This window comes from Ambystoma mexicanum, chromosome 1p, assembly GCF_040938575.1.
Source record: "Ambystoma mexicanum isolate Mex_15411 chromosome 1p, UKY_AmexF1_1, whole genome shotgun sequence".
Lineage (NCBI taxonomy): Eukaryota > Metazoa > Chordata > Amphibia > Caudata > Ambystomatidae > Ambystoma > Ambystoma mexicanum.
In genome coordinates this window covers 1,188,629,541-1,188,654,158 of record NC_090921.1, presented here as the reverse complement: position 1 = coordinate 1,188,654,158, position 24,618 = coordinate 1,188,629,541, and the positions used below count along the sequence as shown (strand labels likewise).

The following is a 24,618-nucleotide window of genomic DNA, read 5'->3' as shown; positions in this document are numbered from 1 at the left end:
ATGGGCCATGAGCGGGGGTGGGGGGAGGGAGAGAGACACACGGGGCATGAGCAGGGGGTGGGGGGAAGGGAACAGAGACACAGGGGATTAGCGGGGTGGGGTGAGGGAGAGAGACACACGGGGCATGAGCAGGGCGTAGGGGAAGGGGAGAGAGAGACGGGGCATGAGCGGGGGTTCGAGGGGATGGAGAGAGACACATGGGGCATGGCCGGGGGTGGGGAGGAGGGAGAGAGACTCACGGGGCATGAGCGGGGGTGGGGGAGAGGGAGAGACAAACGGGGCATGAGCGGGGGTTGGGGGAGGGAGAGAGACACACGGGGCATGAGCGGGGGTGGGGGGAAGGGGAGAGACATGGGGCATGAGCAGGGGGTGGGCGGGAGGGGGACAGACACACGGGGCATGAGCGGGGGGTGGGCGGGAGGGGGAGAGACACACGGGGCATGAGCCGGGGGTGGGCGGGAGGGGGGGCGACACAGGGGGCAGGAGCGGGGGTGGGGGGAGGGAGAGAGACACACGGGGTATGAGCGGGGGTGGGAGGGAGGGAGAGAGACACACGAGGCATGAGCGGGGGGGTGGGGGGAAGGGGAGAGACACGGGGCATGAGCAGGGGTGGGGGGAGGGAGAGAGACACACGGGGCATGAGCGGGGGTGGGGGGAAGGGGAGAGACACACGGGGCATGAGCGGGAGGTGAGCGGGAAGGGGAGAGACACACGGGGCATGGGCGGGGGGTGGGCGGGAGGGCGAGAGACACACAGGGCATGAGCGAGGGTGGGCAAAAAGGGGAAAGACACACGGGGCATGAGCAGGGGTGGGCGGGAAGGTGAGAGACACACGGGGCATGAGCGGGCGGGTGGGGGAAGGAGAGAGACACGGGGCATGAGCGGGAGTGGGGGAGGGAGAGAGACACAAGGGGCATGAGCGGGGGTGGGTGGAAGGGGAGAGACACACAGGGCATGAGCGGGGGTGGGGGGGAGGGAGAGAGACACACGAGGCATGAGCGGGGGTGGGGTGAAGGGGAGAGAGACACGGGGCATGGACCGGGGTGGAGGGGAGGGAGAGAGACACACGGGGCATGAGCGGGGGCGGGGGGGAGGGAGAGAGACACACTGGGCATGAGCGGGGGGGTGAGAGGGAGGGGGAGAGACACATGGGCCATGAGCGGGGGTTGGGGGGAGGGAGAGAGACACACGGGGCATGAGCGGGGGGGGGGGAAGGGGAGAGAGACACAGGGGATTAGCGGGGGTGGGGGGAGGGAGAGAGACACACGGGGCATGAGCAGGGGGTAGGGGAAGGGGAGAGAGAGACGGGGCATGAGCGGGGTTCGAGGGGATGGAGAGAGACACAAGGGGCATGACCGGGGGTGGGGGGGAGGAAGAGAGACACACGGGGCATGAGCGGGGGTGGGGGAGAGGGAGAGACAAACGGGGCATGAGCGGGGGTTGGGGGAGGGAGAGAGACACACGGGGCATGAGCGGGGGGTGGGGGGAAGGGGAGAGACATGGGGCATGAGCAGGGGGTGGGCGGGAGGGGGAGAGACACACGGGGCATGAGCGGGCAGTGGGCGGGAGGGGGAGAGACACACGGGGCATGAGCGGGGGGTGGGCGGGAGGGGGAGAGACACACGGGGCAGGAGCAGGGGTGGGGGGAGGGAGAGAGACACACGGGGTATGAGCGGGGGTGGGAGGGAGGGAGAGAGACACATTAGGCATGAGCGGGGGTGGGGGGAAGGGGAGAGACACGGGGCATGAGCAGGGGTGGGGGGAGGGAGAGAGACACACGGGGCATGAGCGGGGGTGGGGGGAAGGGGAGAGACACACGGGGCATGAGCGGGAGGTGAGCGGGAAGGGGAGAGACACACGGGGCATGGGCGGGGGTGGGGGGAAGGGGAGAGACATGGGGCATGAGCAGGGGGTGGGCGGGAGGGGGAGAGACACACGGGGCATGAGCGGGGGTGGGGGAGAGGGAGAGACAAACGGGGCATGAGCGGGGGTTGGGGGAGGGAGAGAGACACACGGGGGCATGAGCGGGGGGTGGGGGGAAGGGGAGAGACATGGGGCATGAGCAGGGGGTGGGCGGGAGGGGGAGAGACACACGGGGCATGAGCGGGGGGTGGGCGGGAGGGGGAGAGACACACGGGGCATGAGCGGGGGGTGGGCGGGAGGGGGAGAGACACACGGGGCAGGAGCAGGGGTGGGGGGAGGGACAGAGACACACGGGGTATGAGCGGGGGTGGGAGGGAGGGAGAGAGACACATTAGGCATGAGCGGGGGGTGGGGGGAAGGGGAGAGACACGGGGCATGAGCAGGGGTGGGGGGAGGGAGAGAGACACACGGGGCATGAGCGGGGGTGGGGGGAAGGGGAGAGACACACGGGGCATGAGCGGGAGGTGAGCGGGAAGGGGAGAGACACACGGGGCATGGGCGGGGGGTCGGCGGCCGAGCGAGAGACACACGGGGCATGAGCGAGGGTGGGCGAAAAGGGGAAAGACACACGGGGCATGAGCGGGGGTGTTTGGGAGGGGGAAAGACACAAGGGGCAAGAGCGGGGGTGGGCGGGAGGGGGAGTGACACACGGGGCATGAGCGGGGGAGGGGGAAAGGGAGAGAGACACGAGGCATGAGCGGGGGGTGGGGTGTAGTGGAGAGAGACACGGAAGCATGGGTGGGTGTGGAGGAGAGGGAGAGAGACTTGCGGGGCATGAGCGGGGTTGGGGGAGGGAGAGAGACACACGGGGCATGAGCGGGGGGCGGGCGGGAGGGGGAGAGACACACGGGGCATGAGCGGGGGGTGGGCAGGAGGAGGAGAAACACACAGGGGTTGAGCAGGGGTGGGTGGGAGGTTCGAGAGACACACGTGGCATGAGCAGGGGGAGGCTGGGAGGGTGAGAGACACACGGTGCATGAGCGGGGGTGGGGGGGGAGGGAGAGAGACACATGGGCCATGAGCGGGGGTGGGGGAAGGGGAAAGAGACACGGGCATGAGCGGGGGTTGAGGGGAGGGAGAGAGACACACGGGGCATGAGCGGGGGTGGAGGGGAGCGAGAGAGACACACGGTGCATGGGGTGGGCGGGAGGGAGACACACGGGGCATGAGCTGGGGGTGAGGGGAAGGGGAGAGAGACACGGGGCATGAGCGTGGGGTGGGCGGGAGGGGGAGAGACACACGGAGCATGAGCTGGGGTGGGGGGGAGGGAGAGAGACACACGGGGCATGAGCGGGGGTGGGGGGGAGGGAGAGAGACACACGGGGCATGTGCGGGGGTGGAGGGGAGGGAGAGAGACACATGGGGCATGAGTGGGGGGGTAGGGGGAAGGGGAGAGACATAGCGGGAGTGGGGGGGAGGGAGAGATACACACGGGGCATGAGCGGGGGTGGATGGAGGGGAGAGACACACAGGGCATGAGTGGGGGTGGGGGGAGGGAGAGAGACACACGAGGCATGAGCGGGGGGTGGTGTGAAGGGGAGAGAGACACGGGGCATGGGCGGGGGTGGAGGGGAGGTCGAGAGACACATGGGGCATGAGCGGGGGTGTGGGGGAGGGAGAGAGACACACGGGGCATGAGCGGGGGTGGTCGGGAGGGGAAGAGACACATGGGCCATGAGCGGGGGTGGGGGGAGGGAGAGAGACACACGGGGCATGAGTGGGGGGTGGGGGGGAGTTAGAGAAACACACGGGGCATGAGCAGGGGGTAGGGGAAGGGGAGAGAGAGACGGGGCATGAGCGGGGGTCAAGGGGAGGGAGAGAGACACACGGGGCATGACCGGGGTGGGGGGAGGGAGAGAGACACACGGGGCATGAGCGGGGGTGGGGGAAGGGGAGAGACATGGGGCATGAGCAGGGGGTGGGCGGGAGGGGGAGAGACACACGGGGCATGAGCGGGGGTGGGGGAGAGGGGAGAGACAAACGGGGCATGAGCGGGGGTTGGGGGAGGGAGAGAGACACACGGGGCATGAGCGGGGGTGGGGGGAAGGGGAGAGACATGGGGCATGAGCAGGGGGTGGGCGGGAGGGGGAGAGACACACGGGGCATGAGCGGGGGGTGGGCGGGAGGGGGAGAGACACACGGGGCATGAGCGGGGGTGGCGGAGGGGGAGAGACACACGGGGCAGGAGCAGGGGTGGGGGGAGGGACAGAGACACACGGGGTATGAGCGGGGGTGGGAGGGAGGGAGAGAGACACATTAGGCATGAGCGGGGGGTGGGGGGAAGGGGAGAGACACGGGGCATGAGCAGGGGTGGGGGGAGGGAGAGAGACACACGGGGCATGAGCGGGGGTGGGGGGAAGGGGAGAGACACACGGGGCATGAGCGGGAGGTGAGCGGGAAGGGGAGAGACACACGGGCCATGGGCGGGGGTCGGCGGCCGAGCGAGAGACACACGGGGCATGAGCGAGGGTGGGCGAAAAAGGGAAAGACACACGGGGCATGAGCGGGGGGGTTTGGGAGGGGGAAAGACACAAGGGGCAAGAGCGGGGGGTGGGCGGGAGGGGGAGTGACACACGGGCATGAGCGGGGGAGGGGGAAAGGGAGAGAGACACGAGGCATGAGCGGGGGGTGGGGTGTAGTGGAGAGAGACACGGAAGCAGGGTGGGTGTGGAGGAGAGGGAGAGAGACTTGCGGGGCATGAGCGGGGTTGGGGGAGGGAGAGAGACACACGGGGCATTAGCGGGGGGTGGGCGGGAGGGGGAGAGACACACGGGGCATGAGCAGGGGGTGGACGGGAGGGGGACAGACACACGGGGCATGAGCGGGGGGCGGGCGGGAGGGGGAGAGACACACGGGGCATGAGCGGGGGGTGGGCAGGAGGGGGAGAAACACACGGGGGTTGAGCGGGGGTGGGTGGGAGGTTCGAGAGACACACGTGGCATGAGCAGGGGGAGGCCGGGAGGGTGAGAGACACACGGTGCATGAGCGGGGGTTGGGGGGGAGGGAGAGAGACACATGGGCCATGAGCGGGAGTGGGGGGAAGGGGAAAGAGACACGGGCATGAGCGGGGGTTGAGGGGAGGGAGAGAGACACACGGGCATGAGCGGGGTGGAGGGGAGCGAGAGAGACACACGGTGCATGGGGTGGGCGGGAGGGAGACACACGGGGCATGAGCTGGGGGTGAGGGGAAGGGGAGAGAGACACGGGGCATGAGCGTGGGTGGGCTGGAGGGGGAGAGACACACGGAGCATGAGCTGGGGTGGGGGGGAGGGAGAAAGACACACGGGGCATGAGCGGGGGTGGGGGGAGGGAGAGAGACACACGGGGCATGTGCGGGGGTGGAGGGGAGGGAGAGAGACACATGGGGCATGAGTGGGGGGTAGGGGGAAGGGGAGAGACATGGGGCATGAGCGGGAGTGGGGGGGGAGAGATACACACGGGGCATGAGCGGGGGTGGATGGAAGGGGAGAGACACACAGGGCATGAGTGGGGGTGGGGGGGAGGGAGAGAGACACACGAGGCATGAGCGGGGGGTGGTGTGAAGGGGAGAGAGACACGGGGCATGGGCGGGGGTGGAGGGGAGGTCGAGAGACACATGGGGCATGAGCGGGGGTGGTCGGGAGGGGAAGAGACACATGGGCCATGAGCGGGGGTGGGGGGAGGGAGAGAGACACACGGGGCATGAGTGGGGGGGTGGGGGGAGTTAGAGAAACACACGGGGCATGAGCAGGGGGTAGGGGAAGGGGAGAGAGAGACGGGGCATGAGCGGGGGTCAAGGGGAGGGAGAGAGACACACGGGGCATGACCGGGGGGGGGGGAGGGAGGGAGAGAGACACACGGGGCATGAGCGGGGGTGGGGGAGAGGGAGAGAGACACACGGGGCATGAGCGGGGGTGAAGGGAAGGGGAGAGACACACGGGGCATGAGCCGGGGTTGAGGGAGGGAGAGAGACACACAGGGCATGAGCGGGGGTGGGGGGCATGGGAGAGACATGGGGCATGAGCGGGGGGTGGACGGTTCGGGGGAGAGACACACGGGGCATGAGCGGGGGGTGGGAGGAGGGGGAGAGACACACGGGGCATGAGCGGGGGGTGGGCGGGAGGGGGAGAGACACACGGGGCAGGAGCGGGGGTGGGGGTGAGGGAGAGAGACACACGAGGCATGAGCAGGGAGTGGGGAAAGGGAGAGACACGGGGCATGAGCGGGGGTGGGGGGAGGGGAGAGAGACACACGAGGCATGAGCGGGGGGTGGGGTGAAGGGGAGAGAGACACGGGGCATGGGCGGGGTGGGAGGGGAGGGAGAGAGACACACGGGGCATGTGCGGGGGTGTGGGGGAGGGAGAGAGACACACGGGGCATGAGCGGGGGTGGGCGGGAGGGGGAGGGACAGGGACACATGGGCCATGAGCGGGGGTGGGCGGGAGGGAGAGAGACACAGGGCATGAGCGGGGGTGGGCGAGAGGGGGAAAGACACACGGGGCAAGAGCGGGGGTTGGCGGGAGGGGGAGAGACACACGGGGCATGAACGGGGGTGGGGGGAGGGAGAGATACACACGGGGCATGAGCGGGGGGTGGAGGGGAAGGAGATAGACACACGTGGCATGAGCCGGGGTTGGGGAGGGAGAGAGACACACGGGGCATGAGCGGGGGGTGGGGGGAAGGGGAGAGACATGGGGCATGAGCGGGGGGTGGGCGGGAGGTGGAGAGACACACGGGGCATGAGCGGGGGGTGGGCGGGAGGGGGAGAGACACACGGGGCAGGAGCGGGGGTGGGGGGAGGGAGAGAGACACACGGGGCATGAGCAGGGAGTGGGGGAAGGGGAGAGACACGAGGCATGAGCAGGGGTGGGGGGGAGGAGAGAGACACACGGGGCATGAGCGGGGGTGGAGGGAAGGGGAGAGACACACGGGGCATGAGCGGGGGGTGAGCGGGAAGGGGAGAGACACACGGGGCGAGAGCGGGGGGGTGGGTGGGAGGGTGAGAGACACACGGGGCATGAGCGGGGGTCTGCAGGAAGGGGAAAGAGTCACAGGGCATGAGCAGGGATGGGCGAGAGGGGGAAAGACACACGGGGCAAGAGCGGGGGTTGGCGGGAGGGGGAGAGACACACGGGGCATGAGCGGTGGTGGGGAAGGGAGAGAGACACACGAGGCATGAGCGGGGGAAGGGGTGTAGTGGAGAGAGACACAGAAGCATGTGCGGGTGTGGAGGAGAGGGAGAGAGACTCACAGGGCATGAGCGCGGGTGGGGGGAGGGAGAGAGACACATGGGGCATTAGCGGGGGATGGGCGGGAGGGAGAGAGACACACGGGGCATGAGCGGGGGGTGGGGGGAAGGGGAGAGACATGGGGCATGAGCAGGGGGTGGGCGGGAGGGGGAGAGACACACGGGCATGAGCGGGGGGTGGGCGGAAGGTGGAGAGACAAACGGGGCATGAGCGGGGGGTGGGCAGGAGGGGGAGAGACACACGGGGCAGGAGCGGGGGTGGGGGGAGGGAGAGAGACAACAGGGCATGAGCGGGGAGTGGGGAAGGGGAGAGACACGGGCATGAGCAGGGTGGGGGAGGGAGAGAGACACACGGGGCATGAGCGGGGGTGGAGGGAAGGGGGAGAGACGCACGGGGCATGAGCGGGGGGTGAGCGGGAAGGGGAGAGACACACGGGGAATGAGCGGGGGGTGGGTGGGAGGGCGAGAGACACACGGGGCATGAGCGGGGGTGGGCAGGAAGGGGAAAGAGACATGGAGCATGAGCAGGGGTGGGCGAGAGGGGGAAAGACACATGGGGCAAGAGCGGGGGTTGGCGGGAGGGGGAGAGACACACGGGGCATGAGCGGGGGTGGGGGAAAGGAGAGAGACATACGAGGCATGAGCGGGGGGTGGGGTGTAGTGGAGAGAGACACAGAAGCATGGGCGGGTGTTGAGGAGAGGGAGAGAGACTCACAGGGCATGAGCGCGGGTGGGGGGAGGGAGAGAGACACATGGGGGATGAGCAGGGGTGGGCGGGATTGGTTTACAGACACACGGGGCATGAGCGGGGGGCGGGCGGGAGGGGTAAAGACACACGGGGCATGAGCGAGGGGTGGGCAGGAGGGGGAGAGACACACGGGGCATGAGCGGGGGTGGGTGGGAGGGAGAGAGACACACGTGGCATGAGTGGGGGGCGGCTGGGAGGGTGAGATACACACGGGGCGTGAGCTGGGGTGGGGGGAGGGAGAGAGACACATGGGCCATGAGCGGGGAGTGGGGGAAGGGGAGAGACACGGAGCATGAGCAGGGGTGGGGGGAGGGAGAGAGACACACGGGGCATGAGCGGGGGTGGAGGGAAGGGGAGAGACACACGGGGCATGAGCGGGGGGTGAGCGGGAAGGGGAGAGACACACGGGGCATGAGCGGGGGGTGGGCGGGAGGGGGAGAGACACACTGGGGATGAGCAGGGGTGGGCGGGAGAGGTTTACAGACACATGGGGCATGAGCGGGGGGCGGGCGGGAGGGGGAGAGACACACGGGGCATGAGCGAGGGGTGGGCAGGAGGGGGAGAGACACACGGGGCATGAGCGGGGGTGGGTGGGAGGGAGAGAGACACACGTGGCTTGAGTGGGGGGCGGCTGGGAGGGTGAGATACACACGGGGCGTGAGCGGGGGTGGGGGGAGGGAGAGAGACACATGGGCCATGAGCGCGGGGAAGGGGAAGGGGAAAGAGACACGGTGCATGAGCGGGGGTGGAGGGGAGGGAGAGAGAGACACGGGGCATGTGCGGGGGTGGAGGGGAGGGAGAGAGACACACGGGGAATGAGCGGGGGTTGGGGGGAGGTTGAGAGACACACACGGGGCATGAGCGGGGGGTGAGGGGAAGGGGAGAGAGACACGGGGCATGAGCAGGGGGTGGGCGGGAGGGAGAGAGACACATGGGGCAGGGGTGGGGGGGAGGGTGAGAGACACACGGGGCATGAGCAGGGGTGGGGGGGAGGGAGAGAGACACACGGGGCATGAGCAGGGGGTGGGGGGAGGGAGAGAGACACACGGGGGTTGAGCGGGGGTGGGGGGGAGAGAGACACACGGGGCATGAGCAGGGGTTAGGGAGAAGGGGAGAGAGACACACGGGGCATGAGCGGGGGGGGGGGGAGGGAGAGAGACACGGGAGAGAGACACACGGGGCATGAGGAGAGTTGCGGGGGAGAGAGACACACAGGGCATGAGCGGGGAGTGGGGGAAGGGGAGAGACACGGGGCATGAGCAGGGGTGGGGGGAGGGAGAGAGACACACGGGGCATGAGCGGGGGTGGGCAGGAAGGGGAAAGAGACATGGAGCATGAGCAGGGGTGGGCGAGAGGGGGAAAGACACACGGGGCAAGAGCGGGGGTTGGCGGGAGGGGGAGAGACACACGGGGCATGAGTGGGGGTGGGGGAAGGGAGAGAGACACACGAGGCATGAGCGGGGGGTGGGGTGTAGTGGAGAGAGACACAGAAGCATGGGCGGGTGTTGAGGAGAGGGAGAGAGACTCACAGGGCATGAGCGCGGGTGGGGGGAGGGAGAGAGACACATGGGGGATGAGCAGGGGTGGGCGGGATTGGTTTACAGACACACGGGGCATGAGCGGGGGGCGGGCGTGAGGGGTAAAGACACACGGGGCATGAGCGAGGGGTGGACAGGAGGAGGAGAGACACACGGGGCATGAGCGGGGGTGGGTGGGAGGGAGAGAGACACACGTGGCATGAGTGGGGGGCGGCTGGGAGGGTGAGATACACACGGGGCATGAGCTGGGGTGGGGGGAGGGAGAGAGACACATGGGCCATGAGCGGGGAGTGGGGGAAGGGGAGAGACACGGAGCATGAGCAGGGGTGGGGGAGGGAGAGAGACACACGGGGCATGAGCGGGGGTGGAGGGAAGGGGAGAGACACACGGGGGCATGAGCGGGGGGTGAGCGGGAAGGGGGGAGACACACGGGGCATGAGCGGGGGGTGGGCGGGGAGGGGGAGAGACACACTGGGGATGAGCAGGGGTGGGCGGAGAGGTTTACAGACACATGGGGCATGAGCGGGGGGCGGGCGGGAGGGGGAGAGACACACGGGGCATGAGCGAGGGGTGGGCAGGAGGGGGAGAGACACACGGGGCATGAGCGGGGGTGGGTGGGAGGGAGAGAGACACACGTGGCTTGAGTGGGGGGCGGCTGGGAGGGTGAGATACACACGGGGCGTGAGCGGGGTGGGGGGAGGGAGAGAGACACATGGGCCATGAGCGGGGGGTGCGGGGAAGGGGAAAGAGACATGGTGCATGAGCGGGGGTGGAGGGGAGGGAGAGAGAGACACGGGGCATGAGCGGGGGTGGAGGGGAGGGAGAGAGACACACGGGGCATGAGCGGGGGTTGGGGGGAGGTTGAGAGACACACACGGGGCATGAGCGGGGGGTGAGGGGAAGGGGAGAGAGACACGGGGCATGAGCAGGGGGTGGGCGGGAGGGAGAGAGACACATGGGGCAGGGGTGGGGGCGGGGTGAGAGACACACGGGGCATGAGCAGGGGTGGGGGGGAGGGAGAGAGACACACGGGGCATGAGCAGGGGGTGGGGGGAGGGAGAGAGACACACTGGGGTTGAGCGGGGGTGGGGGGGAGAGAGACACACGGGGCATGAGCAGGGGTTAGGGAGAAGGGGAGAGAGACACACGGGGCATGAGCGGGGGGTGGGGGAGAGAGACACACGGCGTTCGTGAGCAGGTGGCAGATCCCGCTCCTCGGCCCTCCGCTGGCCACCGTGTGCCGATGGCGTGAGCGGGGGGCTGGAGGAACAGGGGAGACACGGAGCATGAGTGGGGGGGACAAAAAGGACACATGGGGCATGAGCGGGGGTGGGAGGAACAGGAGACAGACACAAGACTTACTGTGCAGGCGGCGAGGAACAAAGATGGCGGGCGTCTCTGAAGCCAGACGCACTGCACGCTTTCACCGCATCCAATGAGAGAGCACGTCAGATGTCTGCGGACATCACACAAGCTGCTTGCCCAATCACCGTCCTGTCCGCGGAGCGAACAGGGAAGTGTGTCTGCGAAGCGAACACAGATATCACTAATTTTTTTCACTTACATTTTTGTCATTTGTTTAAAAAACTACTGGACGGATTTACACCAAATAAAGCAAAGCACGCTTTCGGGACCAAGCCGCCGCTCCTGCCGCGAATTTGGTGTAAATCCGTCCAGCGGTTTTGGCTGTAGGCGTGAGCAAAGTTTTTTCCCATTATGTCTATGGGAAAAAAAAGTTTTGGGACCCCCCCTATAACTTTGCCCCCCTAGACGAATCCTCACTAAACTTTGCAAAAAAATTCAGAGTGACCCAAATACTTTTTTTGTAAAGTTTGGTGAGGATTCGTTCAGGGAGAGCGAAGTTATAAGCCGCCCAAAAAGTGCTCTTCCTATGGAAACACCAACTTAACCATAACTGCATGGCCACTACCGTGTTTCCACTGCTCCATGATCACCCTTTTTCTCCTCACAGAGTAGTTGACTCTTCCCATTTTAACATGTCACCTATCATTTTCTCTATCCCTTACCCCATGAACTGGAACTGTCTGCAGTTTTGCAGAAAACATCCTACCCCTTTCTGCTTTCTCTCCCATCATGTTTTATGATGGATGCATTCCTGAGCTCTTAATGCTCACTCCAACAATAGTAGACAGAAGTCCATGCTCTTACTTGATTGCCACCTTACCCCCACACTCATGGAAGGAGACATCTGTACCATTCCATATGTAGTTTAGATTTTGCCCTTTCATTTCACTGCAGCTGAACACTGAGATGAGGCATTTTCTGCTTACTGTCCTCCCTCTTTCTATTCAAAGGGTGTATGCAGTGCATGAACATATGCAAATGGCTGCACTATGGAGATGGGTAGCTCCTGTATGTGGGCCCAAAGCGATATTCAAACAGATGTAGTACCAATGTTGCCATAGATTTGTGTGAAAAAAATATATATCCTTTAACATATATACTCAATTATATATATACATATATATATTACAGGGCCTGCGGTAGCGGCCATATAGTGATGGTTAAGTTGCTAAACCCATAGAAAGAGCACTTTTTGGGTGGCTTATAACTTTGCTCCCCCTGGATGAATCCTCACCAAACTTTTCAAAAAAAGTAGGTTGATGAGGTTTGGTAAAGAGGGGTCGGGGGGGGGGGCAAAATTATAGGGGGGTCCCAAAATTTATTTTTTTCCCAAAACATTTCTGTCACACCTGCATCCCAAACCGCTGGATGGATGTTCACCAAATTTGCGGCAGGAGTTGGGACTTGGTCCTGAAAGTGTGCTTAACTTAATTTGGTGTAAATCCGTCCAGTAGTTTTTTTTTTAAACAACCAAAATGTAAGGCAAAAAAATGTGTGATATCTATGTCTGCTTTGCGGACTCATTGCCCTCTTCGGTCCGCGGACTGGCCTCTGATTGGCCTGAAAATCTTGGATTTGAGGACTTTTTTGGGGTTTGCCGAGAGCGTGGTGAAAACATAAAAAAGCAGCATTGCACTTGTCAAACTCAACAATCTCTGGGGATGTGGGGGGGATGAGGATTGGATTTGGCCATAAGAAGCCAAAAAACGGGTTGGTTCACCCCACAAAAGTATGCGAACACTCCCGATGTCCTGGGGCAGTCCTGTGGTGTTCGCTGACACTTCAGATGTCCTGGGACATCTTTACCTATTTCTGCATTACAAGTTTGGGGAAAAGCAGTTTTTGGATGGCTTATAACTTTTGCGCCACTCAATGAAACAGCATGTAATTTTGCTATTTTACTTCAGAACTAATCCTGAATGGTTTTGCAAAGTGTTGTGGGATTCTGGGGCAAAATTAGAGGGGGGTCCCAAAATATTGTAAAGGCATATAAATGTGGTGTAATTTGAAAAATCGGCACAACATTTGGCAAAACGAATTTGGATCTAGATATAAATGGTTTTCTAAAGTTTGGTGGGATTTTCTCAAGAGGGGGCGAAATTAGAGGGGGGTCTCAACACATTTAGATGGCTTATAATTTTGATGCTATTTGACAAATGTGGACAAATGTTTTGAGAAAGATTATAGACCCAACCTTCAATGTTTATGTAAAGACTGAATGGATTTTGTCAAGTGGGGGCTAAGTTATATGACTATTGTATGCACATACATTTTGATACTTTAAAAAAAGAAAACATGGGCGGATTTCATGCAAACTCGTGAGGAGCATTGGCAAGGACATTAAAGCATGGTTTTACTTATGTGCCTTTGTTTAATTTTTTGACAAGTGTCATAATGTAGGTACATAAAATAGTCCTATACCTTTGGTGACTGAGGTATAAATAGACACTCGGAGAGGTAGGGGGGCCAAGTATGTATACTGCTCCACCAGACAAGCCCCCAAGTTAAGGAAAAACCTTCACATATTATACAATAGGTTTGGTGGACAGTGTAATGACCAGGTAGAGCATTTACCTTTAGCTGGATCAAGTTTCATAACTAAAAAGGAGATAACATGTACCTCACCACTTTAGAGTGAGAGAACAAATCACTAAATTAATGACTGAGGTATAGCCTGTGGCCGTGGGCAGTAGCCACATTTTCTGGGTCATGGCATAAGGTCATGACGGAGACAATCTGGCTACTGGCCATGACCGCTAGGGATGAAAAATGGCTATGTCTACCTAGGACCGGCTATGTGGTAAAGTTATTCGAAGGTAGGATAGGTTTGAAAGAGAAAAAAGTGCTTGTGGTAATATGTTCATAGGGTTTTGCAGGCTGCCATGGAAAGGGAAGAGGGGATGTGTACTGTGCCCCACCTTCTCTTTCCATGTAGGCTGTCTTGGAAAAGGATAATCCTTCCTTCTTACAGTGGGACGCCACAGGCGTCCCGCTATAGGAAAATAAATCTGTTTTAGCACCCTGGGTTCCCGCTTTGGGAACCAGGGGTGCTAATGGCCTTTATCCCCCATTTCAGGGGCTGCATGGATGATGATGGTCCATAGCCCTCCTTATTTATTTTTTTATTTATAACACACCAAAGCCCACAGACATCAGGCTGTGTGGTTACAGTATTTGTTGAGGAAGATGAGGTGGAGGAAGATAGCTTACTACTGAGAAAGGAACAACATTTCTGAGAGCATTGCAGTCATTGGATTTGGTGTGGCGGTGCATGGAGGTGGTCCCGTAGGAGTACTGTCCAGGTAGTCTGCGACTCAGTACAAAATTGCACTCAGTCCATTTCACTTTGGTAGCTTTAGCCTTTGGTACACTCCCAGCAGTAGCAAAGAACTGGCACACCCATGATTCCATCTTGGTGCTAGAAGTAGGCACTTCCTCTACCTCATATTCTTAGTCCTCTTCATTGTCTTTGAAAGTACTGCACTTATTTTGTTGTGAAGGTCCTCCAGCTGGTCGTGGTGGGGGTTCTTGGGGAGGAGGGATGGCAATAACTGATGCTATTTTTATGATAAATAGCAGTTTTGATAACATTCTTCCAAGTATGTACTGTGTATGAGATTGGTAATGGATAATTAGTAATGAAAAGGTGCAGGAGGTGTGCAAGGGAAATTTTGAAGTTGAAAGTTCCTAGATCAGTAGAAAATGCAGTTCCGAACTGTCTTCGAAGCACAGATCTGATCACGACGTGCAGACGCCTTCGCGAACACTTCACCATGACACGCGCAAGCGTACGGTCACGTGGCACTGTCCAGAAGGTCTGTGATTAAGTCAGACGTTCCCGGACATCTATGGGTGCAAAAATATTTCTACAAGTTGCAAAAAGTGTATAGACATGTTAAAAATGCACTAGTAAATACCCATGAAATTCACTCAAAAAACTTTTTTAAAGGGACGTTATGGTTAAGTTGCACTACTAAAAACCTATGAAATTCAATGAAAACACTTTGTTAAAGGGACGTTATGGTTAAGTTGCACTAATAAAAACCTATGAAATTCAATATAAGAACATTGTTACAGGGACGTTATGGTTATAGGTAAAACCGAAAAACCTCAGAAATTCACCAGTTATGGTAAGGTAAGCAACCATAACTTGCGACACCACCGTGCATGGAAAAATCTAGGTCAGGTGGTTTTATTCACTGACAATCAGAATATTAAAATTCAAAAAGTGCTGTGTATCAAAACATTAACCTTGTTGTATATTCTTAAAGTACTTTCCTTAGGGTTTGGTCTCAGCTCATGGTGCACTTGCATGGGGCAATAGCAGGCCTCAAACACACAATTCATTTGTATACAGGAAGATAAACTTTAATGCTAGTAACATTTTCTGATGATGCTGTTTCTTTCTTCCTTACTTAGTTTCCCTGGATGTGCCTCTGCTTTATATGCATTTTGGTTCTTAATATGTATTGTTTGTACTAGCACAAGTGTGTATTAAGTCTTGAATTGTTAGCTAGTTATTACATGCTTAACATTACACAATCATCACATTTGTGATGTCATCTTTCTTTTCCTGGGTGTTAGTGTTAGCAGTGCACAGTGGTGCGGGCAGTTATGGTTGCTTAGCTTACCATAATGGTGGAATGTGCAGTGTTTTTTGGGTAACTGTGAAGTATAACATCCCTTTAACAAAGTTTTTTTACTGAATGTACATATATATATATGGCAGGCAACGAAAACAAATAGGCTAAACATGTGATGTCAGTGACATTTCAGAGGACAGCTTTCATGTTCTGGGTGTTAGTGTTAGCAGTGCACAGTGGCGATGACAAGTAAGGGGGCTCAGTCTGCCATAACTGGTGAATTTCAGGGGGTTTTCGTTTTTAATTTGAACCACAATGGGGAGGGCAAACCTTTTTTTTTTTAGTGAAGTGCACAGGTTTTTCGTAGGGCAACTTAACCATAACGTTCCCTCAACAACGTTTTTTTTGTAGTGAATTTTACAGGTTTTTGGGAGGGCAACGTAACCATAACGTCCCTGTAACAAAGTTTTTTTAACTGAATGCCCTAGGTTTTTAGTAGTATAAATGCATCATAACATTACTTTAACAAAACATTTCGACTAAATTTATCAGGGTTCTAATAGTAACACATAAGCATACTACTGTAAAGGAACATTTGAAGTAACTGCCCACCTTTTGAAGAATTCCACATTATCATATGCTGACGTACAGCCTGGGGGCGTGTTCGAACTGTCATACACACTTCACAGTGACATGTGTAACTGGTTAATAGTGCGAAAGTACATTGGGTATTCTTGTAAGAACTTCTAACTGCAAAATTTCCGGCGCAGAACTCCACAATGCAAGTGTGCAACACAATATAAGCAAGAGTGCATACTGACGTTTTTGGATCATTCACCCCCATTCCTCCCCAAAGAGTGGGGGATGAATGCCATTGGCAATCGAGATTTTACAGCAGTAATTCGTGGTACCAAGAAAGAGGATTTTTTGTCTTCAACCGGAACGCCTCTGGCGTTCTCGGCTGACGAAAACAAATCCTTTTTCAAGATGGCCACCATACAAAGGGAAGACGGGCATTGGATAGAAAGCCTTCTTCGCTTTCCATTGCAGGCTGCAGAAAGCAAAAAAGAAACTGTGTTACCGTTATGGCAGCACCACATTTGTGTTCCTTGATAAATTTGTGGTTATGAGCAAGACGTTTACCAAAAAGGCAGTCCCTCGTGGACATAGCGACCTCAATGCAATGTTTTCTCCCTTGCAGTAAAGGGCAGTAGCCATATCCCCGACATTGTGGGCACTACCCATACATAGAGGCTACGCCTCAGAGACGGAAGCTGTACCATTAAATATGAAAAGACTATCACATGCACAACACAAAGCTTTTCAGTCGTTGTCAATGACCTTTACATACATGTGTTGTACATGTACACATTTTCTTCTGTAAAAATTTGCGTAAAAACAGCAAAGGAGTAGTGTACGTACGTTGACATAAAATGCCAAACAAACTCTGTGATGCCAAGCACAATGTCATCAGAAATACTGGATGCAACACCATTACCACTCACCTTTCGACACATAGGGGCTCATTACACGGGTGGCGGTAGGGATTTACCGGTACCGGTAAATCCTTACCGCCTTACTACGAGGTCCCTTTGCGGGTTGGAGGATTTAACGCCTGCTTTTTGCAGGCGTTAAAATCCAACCCGCTAAGGGACCTCGGAGCTAATTACAGCACCGCAAAATTGCGGTGCCGTAATTAGCGCCTTCCCATTCCCATAGAGCCCTATGGGGCAGAAATGGGAATGGGGAAGGGCAATGGTGGAAGGGGGATTTACCGCCCCTCCAACCTTGGAATGGGGTGGTAAATCCCCTTTCTGCCAAGGCGGTGCCGGTATTTTACCGGCATGAGCCATGGCGCTAATAGCGCCATGGCTCACCGCCTACCGTGTAATGAGGCCCATAATTTTGTAAGTGACACAGGTGGAAAGGTGTGAAGATATTTGTATTGGGAGGCTGTAACCATATATTATTGTACAAACATTTCTGTGCATAGGGCATCTGGGTGACAGAAATTGGGCTGACGGTGACAGAAATTGGCCTGACAGCACTAATGCATATGAGATGGGCCTGACCCTCCCGTAGCCAATACAAGTGGTATGGAGTAACTTTCTCCATAACGTTCCTTGGCAGCTTAAACAAATGCATCCATATGGACGTACGTACCGTGATGTAGCACCTACAAAAGAACACATTACGACCTGCAACGTAGCATGCCACATTGTGAAAACAGAGAGTAAATTTGTAAAGAAAACACTAAAATTTAAAAATGTGTCCAATAGATTTATTTCACAATAAAGTGAGCGAAATCATCGCCCTATGCAAGTAGTAAAGTAGTTTTGTTTCTCAATGAACTGTGCGAAAAGATGACATTATTCACTTTTCCATAGAAGTATTAAGTTGGTCTCTTTTTGGGCGACAATGACAATGTTAAAAGTCACGTTGTTTTTTCCACACACAGAAAGTAAGCGTTGCTGCCACAATAGTCATTTCCCTCCCACATTGATTTGCAAGACGACGTCAACCGCTGTGATCTACACCACCAGAAAGGATGGAATGTTACTTCTTATAGCGACAGCAGCGTAGAGGCACAGAGGGCCCACACAATCATCCCAGTGAATTATGATGCTCAGACAGCCGGTTATGAACAGTTGCATTTGACGGTTAAAGAAACCGTCACTTGGCATCTGTAATCCGTGACAATCACAATAGGGAAGGAATTATCTGAGGAGGAAATGGGAATTAAAAGATGTATGAATACGGAACCTTTGGATAAACCACAGTTGTACTACATAACATTTTCAGTAAAAAATTAATTCAATAGGAGGAAATGTAGTGGGACCATAGGCACGGCGACAATGTGCAATGTCCATAATTGGAAAAAGAAATCGAACGGCACAGAAAGCTGGAACGTCGTTATTAATAATCCAATTTGTGTTTGGAAGCAGCTGCGTGGTGGAAGGGGAAATAAAACGTGTATCACTGCACAACCTGTGCACAAAAAAAAATCTAACACATACCTTTTTTATTAAATATTATTTTAATTTGGGAAAATGTACTGGCACTCTACAAGCAGCGACAATGTGCAATGTCCATAATTGGAAAAATAAATTGAACGGCACAGAAAGCTGGAACGTCGTTATTAATAATACAATTTTTGTTTGGAAGCAGCTGCGCGGTGGAAGGGGAAATAAAACGTGTATCACTGCACAACCTGTGCACAAAAAAAAATTCTAACACATACCTTTTTTATTAAATATTATTTTCATTTGGGAAAATGTACTGACACTCTACAAACAGCGACAATGTACAATATCCCTAATACGAAAAAAATTGCAACGGCACATAAAACTTGTAAAACATTAGGGAAAATATTTTTTTGATTTACAAACTAAAACATAACAACAATTCGGTACATAGGCGGCAAAAATACACTTACATGATGTGGAGCACCTCCATTGCGTTCACTGTAGTCAGACACTAGTGTATGTGGAAGACTGCCTGTTCGGGAATTAATTTCTCATGGTCAGTGGAAACATTTTTGAAGCATGACCTTATCAAACGATATGTTTTTCAAACGGTTACTCCCTACATTTTTTCTACTCTTTGCCTGTACCTCAAGGTTAAAAAACAAGGGACCCTTATGGGTGTCGACAAATATGCGGCCGTACTGAGCACATGTTGAAAAGAGAAAATGCAGTGGCCTTCACTCCGAATGCAAATACATTCTCATTTTGCAACAACATACCAGCGTCTATTTATGAGAACCGCTACTGGCGTACACGTGCAGAAGGGCTTTGTGTACGAAATAGAGCAGGTGGCTGTCTCAGATTCCCGCCACTCTAACTGCAGTAATGTTGTTTATGTATTGTAAAATGGCCGCAGTAACTTTATTTCGTACAATGAGTAACAAGTCCCACTGTACCGTATGACAGTGGTAACAAGAATACTTCAATGTTTCACTTTCTACTACCGCGTCTCATTAATACTCACCTTTTGAAACAGTGTTCCATAAGTGTTATAAGTGCATTGGTGCCTTCTTCGTTTAGGTATGTTAGCGCCGATGTTCGCGTTCAACAGAAAACGAAGTAAACATGGCGGACGTATCGAAAGATTATGACGCATTTCACGCTGTGTCACAACCAATCGGTGAAAGCGCAACATGGTCGCGGGCAGCATGCCACGGAATAGCCAATTGCAATCTTCTCCACGGAGCGAACAGGGAAGTGTGACCGCTGAGCGGACATAGATACCACTACTTTTTAGAGACATACTTTTTGATCGTTTTTAAGGGAACTACTGGATGGAATGTCACAAAATTTGCAAAAGCATGCTTTCACGCCCAAGCCCCTGCCACTGCCTCAAATTTGGTGCAAATCCATCCAGCGGTTTGGCCTGTAGCCGTGCGCAAAGTTTTCCCCCATTCAGTCTATGGGGAAAAAAAACGTTTTGGGACCCCCCTATAATTTTGCCCCCCCGTACCAAACATCACCAAACTTTGCAAAAAAATTCATAGTGGGCCATATACTTCTTTTGCAAAGTGTGGTGAGGATTCATCCAGGGGGAGCGAAGTTATAAGCTGCCCAAAAAGTGCTCTTCTTATGGAAACAGCAACTTAACCATAACTACACAGCCACTACTGTGGCTGTGTAATGTAGTGCCCTTTTGAAATGTGTCTCATAATCATAACAATGGGTTTTCACCCATAAATTCTAAAGGCTTTCACTAAGTGAAAATAGGTAATATTGCCTGAAATATGAATGAAAGTGCCATTTTACAATAAATTACATAAACAGGTCTATGCTTTATGTCATAGATTTGTTGAAGAATTAGACACAGCCCCCATATGTTCTACATAAAGACAATGGGCCTCATTACGAGGTAGGAGGTAAGGTATTACCGGCACCAGTAAGGGTGCCGGTTCCGGTAATCCCTTACCTCCATATTCCGAGGTCCCTTAGCGGGTCCCTTCCTTAACGCCTGGTCTGACCAGGTGTTAAGCACGGGACCCGCTAAGGGACTTCAGAGCTAATAACGGTACCGCAAATTGTGGTACCGTTATTAGCTAATTCCCCATTCCCATTGAGCCCTATAGGGGCTCAATGGGAATGGGGAATGGTTCTCAGAATGGGGACTTACCGGGTCCTCCAAGGTTGGAACAACCCGGTAAGTACCCATTCCGAGAACCCGGTATGCAGTAAAGGGGTAGCCATGGTACTAATAGCACCATGGCTACCTCCTACCTCGTAATGAGGCCCAATGCCTCTAACTACATTAACCAAGATGCACAATGCATTCTGATCTAATAATTGCCTTGTGTCTCATATGAAGGTTACGAAACCTGTAGGCAGAACCTATTTGCAATGCTTCACATGAAAGTGCATTACCATAATACATCTCACAGAGCTCATGGCTTTACTGTACATTTCTCTGTTACTCTCAATGACATTATTAAAAGACACCCGTTTCATTGTCTATGTTAGGCTCCTTGTATGCTGTATGTAAATTACAGATCCTTTGGTTTTAAATTGTCTCACTTTATCATCTCCTCTTACATGAAGGTACATTTACGTAATGCCGATAAATCTAAATGTTCTGTATTCCCATTGCAGGTGAATGACCAGCGGTTCCCTTTGCCCATCTCTTTGGGAAATCGAAAGATCCAGATCTTCCAAAGTGGTTACTCTGTGGTCATTCAAACCGACTTCGGGCTGAAGGTTGTCTATGACTGGAACATATACCTTGAAATAAACATTACAAGCAGCTTTTTTGGGAATGTCTGCGGGCTGTGTGGTAACTACAATGGAGCTACAAAAGATGACTTCATGACCTCAGCAGGGACTCAGGCAGATGATTCTATTGGTTTTGCAAAGTCCTGGAAAGTGGATGATGGCGATAGCTCCTGTTGGGACGACTGCAATGGAAAATGTCCAGAATGCACTAGTAAACAATTAATGATGTACAAGGGAAAAGAGTACTGTGGTCTGATGTCTACACCTGCAGGCCCTTTTAAGATGTGCAACAATTTCATTGACCCCAAAACATACAGAGATAACTGTGCATATGACATGTGCTACACGGGCGGCTTCAACCAAACTATGTGCAATTCTTTCAAGGGATATGCTGATGCCTGTCAGAGTAAAGGCAGACCCATCACTGACTGGAGGAGCATTTCTGGATGCAGTAAGTAATCCTGAGTCACTTGAGGAATTTGCAGTTTTTCATCTAATTCTTGTTTAATGACAAGGGATGAAGGGGAGTTCCTAATGTGATGGCCCAGTCTCTGAAAACCAATGTTACCTACTTTGAGTGACTCCATTTTCTCCCAGTACAAGCCGGCTTAGAGTGTAGGATATTGTGGTCTATAGATAAAGGCTAAATTCCTTTTTAAAGGCACATGAAAACTCGATGATCCTGATCATATTTTGCAGTCAGCATCTCTAGCAGTGGTCTTGCCTCAAAGGGCTCCTGACTGTTTCCTGTTGAGTTTGCTTGCATTTGAGGGTTCCCTCCCGCCTCATCTTACCATCCACTACACACAACATGGAAGAGACACATCTTTGAAATCAATCATTTGCTATGTTTCCTTAGTTTTGTGAGTCTCTTTGTTGCTATTGGTGTAGGAGGGGATGCCATATATTCTCAACAGGGCAACGCTTGCAAAAAGCCATACAGGCTGGGGTACAAACAGCTGCATATCTGACATTCTCGACAGCCATATCGCCATTCTAAATGTCAGTTTGATATTAAGGCGTAGGCTTCACTTTAGGACAGTTGAAATGCATAACCACCATCTCCTCTCGAAGAAGGGCAAGCTGGAGTTGGCTAGCATCCTAGTGATTGCAACCTAGGGTTACTTTCTCACCATTTAACACATCCTGGTTCCATTTTCGGGCTGACTGCCAATGTTTGTTTGTTTGTTTGTTTTATTATTTATAATGCGCAATTATACCCACGGTATCAGGGCGCAGCAGTTACAAGAATATGCGAAGCTTAGTTACAGGTATAGAGGTACACATTGACATTAAGGAGTATTTACAAAGTAGTAGGGAGGGCAAACAATGTAAGCAGTAACAACATAATTACAAGGGTGGGCACACATGTTACACGGTGTGCGGAAGGCATGAAAGAAGCCATAGCATTAGATATCTGAGTGGTCATTCAGTTTCAACCATGATGTTACCTTAGCGTGGAAGTGCAAATAAGGCATGTCTATTCTCAGGTTAGGAGGCAGGGAGTTCCATAGTTTCGCTGCTTTTACCATGAAGCTGTTGCCTCCTATAGTAGCAAGTTTGAAATGTGGGATGGAAAGGCAGTCTTTGTATGCAGTTCTGAGGGGTCTCGAGGAGGCTTGTCTGTGGAATCTGTTGATCAGGTAGATCGGGGCAGCATTGTTGAGAGATTTATAGGTAAGTGATGCCGTTTTTAGGAGTATTTTGTTTCTAGTTGATAGCCAGTTGTTCTGTTGGCTGAGTCCTGAAATGTGTTCTTTTCTAGGGATGCCTAGGGCTGCTCTCAGGGCATTGTTTTGAAGGGTTTGTAACTTTTTGGTAGTAGCCTTGGAGGTTCCCAGGTAAAGGGCGTTACAGTAGTCAAGGCGGGAGAATATAAGTGCTCTGGCGAGTGTGACACAGCTAGTGTCTGAAAGGAATGGTTTAGCTGAATGGATCAATTTGCATGTGTATGCTGATGATGATGCCAGGGAACTCAGTTGTCTTTTGAATCTAAGTAGAATCCCAGAGTTTTGACCTCCTGTCCAACTTTGATATTGTTCCCATCTATCATGAAGGAGATGTAGGCCGGGCTAAGTTTCTTTAGGCTAGACGTGGTACCCGAGATGATAAGCTCCGTTTTCTCATCATTCAGGCATAGTCCATGAGTGGCCATCCATGCCTGGATGATGGTGTACACCCTATTTAGCAAGGCCAAATCCTTTTCATAATCTCCTGAAAGCGGAAGGAGGATCTGGGTATCATCTGAGTAGTTTGTGTAGGTGATACCGAGATGATCCAAATCATCGAAAAGGGGCTTGGTAAATATGTTGTAAAGTGTCAGGGAGACACAAGAGCCCTGTGGGACACCGCAGGTAATGGGTCTGCTGCTGCAGTGGGAGAGAAGACCCTCATAGTTCTTCCGTTAAGAAAAGAAAGGTAATACATGTGATGGCCTCGGAGAAGAAGTTTGCTGCTGTATGGAGGTGTGAGCATAGGACAGAGTGGTCAACCAGGTCGAAAGCTACAGATAGGTCAAGGAGTAGGAGTAGGGCAACTTGCCCTTTGTCCCCGAGTGTGTCTGTTTGAGCTTTCAAATCAATAAGTGCAGTTTCAGTCCCGTGTTGAGGGCTAAACCCTGATTGTCTGGATCCTAAAAGGTGGTGTTCTTCCAAGTGCTTCTGTATTTGTACATAAGCGACCTTGTCTAGGATTTTTAGTAAGAAAGGGACAGTCGTTATAGGTCTGTAATTTGTAGGTGTGGCTGGATCAAGGGTAGGTTTTTTTAATAAAGGCAGTACCCAGGATTGTTTTAGATTTGTGGGGATGGAGCCGGTGGTAAAGGAAGCATTGATTAGTTTAGTGATGAAAGGTGACAGATCACGGGTGGCAACTTTGATAAGTTGAGCTGGGCACAGATCTCCCTGGCAGTTGGAAGGTTTCAGAGACAGGATAATTTTTTCCACTTCAAGAGTGTTGACTTTAGAGAACTTGAAGCGGGAGGGATCTATGGTTGTGTTCTTATCTGGACTTTTCGATGGGAGCATGTATTTTAGGGCTGCTTTTTTACTGGAAATTTTATTTTGAAGGGTCTTAATCTTATTGGCCAGAACATTTTGAATTTCTAAACACCAATTTTTATCTTTAGTGCAGGTATCAGGGGGTAGTATCAGTGTTTCGACTTCTTTAAGACTAGAGAAGAGTTATTTCATGTTGGATTTAGCTAAGGATATGCAGGAGTCAAAGGAGGTTCGTTTGGCCATGTAGATTTCTTTTTTATAGAGTGCGTCTAATTTGGATAGTTTGAGTTTATTTTCAGCTGAGGGAGATTTTTTCCAGGTAGCTTCGCAGTTTCTCTTTTGTTGCCTTAAGTTTTTGAGGAATGGTGTGTACCATTTGTTGAGGTGGTTTTCGGTTTACTCGGCCTGAGTTTGAGTGGGGCGATGAGGTCCAATGCTGTGGCCATAGCCTTGTTATATTCTTCAACTAAGATCTCTGGATCCAGGTTGTCTGAGAGTGTGTCGAG

General features: G+C 54.1%; 1 protein-coding gene across 1 annotated transcript in view; it reads left to right on the top strand.

Annotated features, from left to right (window-relative positions):
• Window positions 1-24,618, top strand: part of LOC138451205 (IgGFc-binding protein-like) — a 320,112-nt gene that overhangs the window by 114,897 nt on the left and 180,597 nt on the right. The window contains exon 5 of the mRNA XM_069604892.1: window positions 20,994-21,564. Within this exon, the coding sequence (XP_069460993.1) occupies window positions 20,994-21,564 (571 nt within the window). The remainder of the gene's footprint in view (window positions 1-20,993; window positions 21,565-24,618) is intronic.